This window comes from Austrofundulus limnaeus, unplaced genomic scaffold, assembly GCF_001266775.1.
Source record: "Austrofundulus limnaeus strain Quisiro unplaced genomic scaffold, Austrofundulus_limnaeus-1.0 Scaffold557, whole genome shotgun sequence".
Classification (NCBI taxonomy): domain Eukaryota; kingdom Metazoa; phylum Chordata; class Actinopteri; order Cyprinodontiformes; family Rivulidae; genus Austrofundulus; species Austrofundulus limnaeus.
The window spans coordinates 148736-153586 of NW_013952959.1; the positions used below are offsets into that span (position 1 = coordinate 148736).

Here is a 4851-nt window from a genome sequence, read left to right on the forward strand (position 1 = left end):
GGACGATAGCTGCGCTCTGATTGGACGATAGCTGCGCTCTGATTGGACGATAGCTGCGCTCTGATTGGACGATAGCTGAGCTCTGATTGGACGATCGCTGAGCTCTTATTGGACGGTGGCAGAACTCCGGACGATAGCTGCGCTCTGATTGGACGATAGCTGAGCTCTGATTGGACGATTGCGGAATTCCAATTGGACAATAGCTGCGCTCTGCTGGGACGATAGCTGAGCTCTGATTGGACGATAGCAGAATTCTAATTGGACGATAGCTGCGCTCTGATTGGACGATAGCAGAATTCTAATTGGACGATAGCTGCGCTCTGATTGGACGAAAGCAGAATTCTAATTGGACGATAGCTGCGCTCTGATTGGACGATAGCAGAGCTCCAATTGGACGATAGCAGAATTCTAATTGGACGATAGCTGAGCTCTGATTGGATGGTGGCAGAACTCCGGACGATAGCTCTGCTCTGATTGGACGATAGCTGCGCTCTGATTGGACGATTGCAGAACTCTGGACGATAGTTGTCCTCTGATTGGACGATAGCAGAGCTCTGATTGGACGATAGCAGAGCTCTGATTAGACGATAGCAGAACTCTGATTGGACGATAGCAGACCTCTGATTGGACGATAGCTGCGCTCTGATTGGACGATAGCAGAACTCTGATTGGACGATAGCAGAATTCTCATTGGATGATAGCTGCGCTCTGATTGGACGATAGCTGAGTTCTGATTGGACTGTAGCAGAACTCCGGACGATAGCTGCGCTCTGATTGGCCAATAGCAGAACTCTAAACGATAGCTGTGCTCTGATTGGATGATAGCAGAGCTAATTGGACGATAGCTGAGCTCTGATTGGACGATAGCTGCGCTCTGATTGGGTGTTAGCAGATTTGAATAAAATCCGTTAGGGTTTTTTGTGATGTCTGTTTTTACTCGACCACCATCATCTATGTTATGTCTTCACCATGGTCACATCCTCTGTGCTCCTATTGGTTGATGCCTGATGGTAACCGGCAGCCATCTTGCTTGTTTCCCCCGCAGGGTGTGGCAGCGACGGCGGTGGCCCCTGAGGGCGGGGCATCTCTGGCCCTCAGGGCTCTGGGTTGGGGCTCCCTGTTTGCCTGGTGTGGCGTGGGTCTGATCAGCTTCACTGTGTGGAAAGCTCTCGGCGTTCACAGCGTACGTTTTATTTTACCCACAATTCACTCTGTTTCACCTGCAACATAAAACATGTTTTAAACTGAAATATTTCTTACCAGTCCTCTCTGGTCCTCCTTCAGTTGGCAGAGTTCAGGGAGAAGATGCGGTCCTTCTTCCCGGCCATCCCAAAGAACCCTGAGGCTGGAGCCGGATCAGAACCTGTGGACTGGGACTCTCTATTCAGGTCCAAGTGACTCGGATCAGCAGGAGAGACTGAAGAAATGTGATCCAGAACGGAGTTTCAGGACCGGTCAGAGACAGAACCGAGTTCCTGTGCTGCTCTGAAGTCCATGTGGAGGAACGTGAGACGGTTCTGATGCTGGAATTCTGCTTTGAATCATCAAAAACTGCATCAGATGTTTGAGCAGAACCAAAAACAGTTTGAGTGAAGTGTCCCTCAGAGGCCACCGTACAGAAAACTAAACTTATTTATATTTGTTGGATCGTTAAAGTTCTGAAGATTTATTCTCTGATTTCCTGTAATCAAGACAAATAAATGTTTTGACGTAATGTTTTTTAAATAAATCCTGAGTTAACACCCCCGGTGTGTAAAAAGCAGCCTGGTTGTGTGTTCACAGTGCTCAGAGTTCATGTACGTTTATTCTTTAACGTGTCGTGGAACATATAAAGATCTCATACAAGAGAAACTTTTTTTTTTTCTCTCTTTTTACATTTCTTACAACGGTTTCTGACATCAGGTCAACAGGAGTAAAGTCCCACCCCCTACTTCCTGTAGACATGTGGCCCCACCCCTCCAGATCAGACCCCAGGTGCTGCTGCCAACGGCGCCATCTGCTGGAAAACTAATGTACATTGTCTTTTTACAGGAAAGAGTTGTTCAACAGAAATGGACCCCCTGACCCCCCAGTGGTGAAATACTGGTGATCGAACTGCACACAGTCCAAAAATTCACATTTAAAAACAAACTTATTGCACCAGAACAAAGAACACAACTGAACATCAGCGTTTCCTCCGTCAAACCCAGATTTATCTACAACCTGTCCGATTAAATAAACCACGCCCACCTCAAACTGACCCCGCCCCCTCAGAGCAAACAAAGAAATGACCAGAAACCTGAGCGTCGTAACACTTTGGTTCAAACAAAACAAAACTGACAAATAATGTTTAAAAAATAAAAAGTATTAAATAAATTTCATTTTTTAAAAGTCAAATAAAAGTTTGTGGGCGGAGCTAAAGATATAGATTTTCTATATAGAATCATTTGTAAAAACCTTTGTTTCTGTTCCTTAAATAAAGATAGGACCCGGTTGGTGCGGTGGTGCCAGCCCCACTGAGCGGTGTTGGTGTCACGAGCGGCTGAGCTTGAACAGTACTTCGCACATGACGGACGCCACAGCCGGGCTGAGGGCGGCGGACAGCGAGATGTCCAGCAGCCGACTCTCCAGCAGGACGAACTCCTCCCGGTTCTCCTCCACGCTCGCCAAGGACAGCAGCGCCTTGGCGGCGCGGCACATCATGTTGATGCTGGGCGGCTCCGGGGGCGGCGTGGCGTGCAGCAGGCTGTGAGGGTTCTGCTGGTACTGGGCCACGGCCAGGCTGTCCTCCAGGAAGCCGATCAGAGTTCCCACGCTGCCCTTCTGCAGGGCGATGGCCCGCGCCGCCGTGGGGTCGCCCCGCGCCAAGTTGGACAGCGTCGCCACCGCCATTTCCCGGCACACCTGGCTCCGCCTCTCGCCCACCAGGCGCAGCAGGGCGGAGAAGAGCCGCTGCTGGCGGCTGAAGGGGGGTGTGGCCAGCAGCAGGTCCACGTTGCAGTCCTGGACGCTCAGCTTGCAGAGACACTCCAGGACGAGTCTCTGCGGCGTGAGCGACGAGAAGCCGCCCGCCGAGGAGAACGGGTCCTGGGCCTCGGCGGACGGACACACCATCCAGTGCAGCAGTCCGTCCAGGATGGGCAGGCAGATGGTCTCGGGGTACAGGGACAGGTCCAGCTGGCCCGCGATGTTGGCCAGCGTCACCAGCGTGTTCTCCCGCAGCGCCGCCAGGCAGCTCCACCACCACTCGTCCCGGCTGCAGGCCAGACCCTGCTCCTCCTCCCGCTGGTAGGTGGGCGGCGTGCGCTTCCTGACGGGGTGGCGGTGGTGCAGCAGCACCAGGCGGCCCAGGATCAGAACCAGGCCCGGGTGGCGGGACAGGACGGCGTCGTTGCCAGGGACAAAGGACAGGTTCCTCATGATGTTGGAGATGCAGACGCAGCGTTTGGCCACAGAGTCCTGCCAGGACTCGGCCGTGGACAGCGGCGCCTCGTCCCAACACCGCGCCTCCTCCTCCAGCTGGCTGAGGGGAGACGTCCTCTGACCTTTGACCTCAGGCTGTGGACCTGCAGGGACACAGAGGCAGGAATCAGAACTTAGACCTGGTCTAACCTGACCGTCCATGTTGGATGGGTAAATAAACTCAGGACTTCACCTCCTCGTTCTTCAGCCCCCTCCTCTCCTGGTCCCCCCTCCATCAGGTCTGGATCTGGTGGGGTGAAGTCTCCTGTTGGAGGCTCAAAGTGCGTGTGGATGTGAGCTGTGGAGTCTCCTCCTCCGGCCCTCCAGTGCAGGAGGCCGCTGATGAAGCCGTTGGGCCGGTCCAGTCGGGCCCAGCGCTCCTCCACCTCCTCCCACCCCTCCCCCGTCTCCTCCACTTTGATTGGCAGTTTGTCAAACTTGCTGCTCTGTTGGGGGCGGGGCTCCGTGTCCTCCTGGACAGGTTTGCTGTCCTCCCTCTCCTCAGGAGCAGCTAGCAGAGGCACCTCCTCAGCCTGACCTTCAGAGACCGGCCCCAGCAGGGTCTTCTGGGCCTCGGCCCCAACCTCGTACTCCTCCAGGATGCCAAAGATCTGAATGAGGCAGCGGCGGTAGAACTCCACAATGAGCTCCAGGAAGCCGGTCAGCTGCAGGAACAGGAAGTGGTTTGTTTAGATCCAAAGACCGTGGCGGAGGTTTCACCGTACGATGTTTCAGGTGAGACTCACCTGAGTCAGGTTGAAGGAGCCAGAGGTGCTGTCGTCATACAGCAGGATGTTGATGGTGTCCAACGCCCACGTGCTCTCTGCCAACAGCCCCGACTTCAGTGACATCATCACTCGCCACGCCTCCGGGGTTCCTGACCAATCAGATCACAGAGTGAGGCTCAGGTGTGTGTGCGTGTTTGTGTATAAATGTGTGCGTGTGCGTTTGTGTATAAACGTGTGTGTGTGTATAAATGTGTGCGTGTGTGTTTGTGTATAAATGTGTGCGTGTGTGTTTGTGCATAAATGTGTGCTTGTGTATGTGTGCATAAATGTGTGCGTGCTTGTGTATGTGTGCATAAATGTGTGTGTGTGTGTTTGTGCATAAATGTGTGTGTGTGTGTTTGTGCATAAATGTGTGTGTGTGTGTTTGTGCATATATGTGTGTGTGTGTTTGTGTATAAATGTGAGTGTTTTTGTGTATAAATGTGTGTGTGTTTGTGTATAAATGTGTGTGTGTTTGTGTATAAATGTGTGTGTGTTTGTGTATAAATGGTATAACTGTGTGTGTGCTTGTGTATATAAGTGTGTGTTTGTGAATAAATGTGTGTTTGTGAATAAATGTGTGTGTATAAATGTGTCTGTGTGTGTATAAATGTGTGTGTGTTTGTGTATAAATGTGTGTGTG

The 4851-nt window shown here is 52.1% G+C and overlaps 3 protein-coding genes across 4 annotated transcripts in view; 1 reads left to right on the forward strand and 2 right to left on the reverse strand.

The window, feature by feature from the left end:
* zdhhc14 (zinc finger DHHC-type palmitoyltransferase 14) overlaps positions 1-1337 on the reverse strand; it is an 18520-nt gene extending 17183 nt beyond the window's left edge. Inside the window, exon 1 of the mRNA XM_014026475.1 lies at positions 1261-1337. The gene's annotated coding sequence lies outside the window, so the exon portion shown is untranslated. The remainder of the gene's footprint in view (positions 1-1260) is intronic.
* tmem242 (transmembrane protein 242) overlaps positions 1-1745 on the forward strand; it is a 6889-nt gene extending 5144 nt beyond the window's left edge. Inside the window, exons 3-4 of the mRNA XM_014026486.1 lie at positions 1046-1183; positions 1285-1745. Coding sequence (XP_013881940.1) covers positions 1046-1183; positions 1285-1398 — 252 coding nt within the window. The 3' untranslated portion in view covers positions 1399-1745. The remainder of the gene's footprint in view (positions 1-1045; positions 1184-1284) is intronic.
* Positions 1746-1785: 40 nt separating this feature from the next.
* Positions 1786-4851, reverse strand: part of arid1b (AT-rich interactive domain 1B) — a 56766-nt gene continuing 53700 nt past the window's right edge. For both annotated transcript variants that reach the window (XM_014026464.1, XM_014026462.1), the window contains 3 exons: positions 4188-4318; positions 3635-4106; positions 1786-3545 (listed from right to left, as the gene is read on the reverse strand). In XM_014026464.1, coding sequence (XP_013881918.1) covers positions 2512-3545; positions 3635-4106; positions 4188-4318 — 1637 coding nt within the window. In that variant the 3' untranslated portion in view covers positions 1786-2511. The remainder of the gene's footprint in view (positions 3546-3634; positions 4107-4187; positions 4319-4851) is intronic.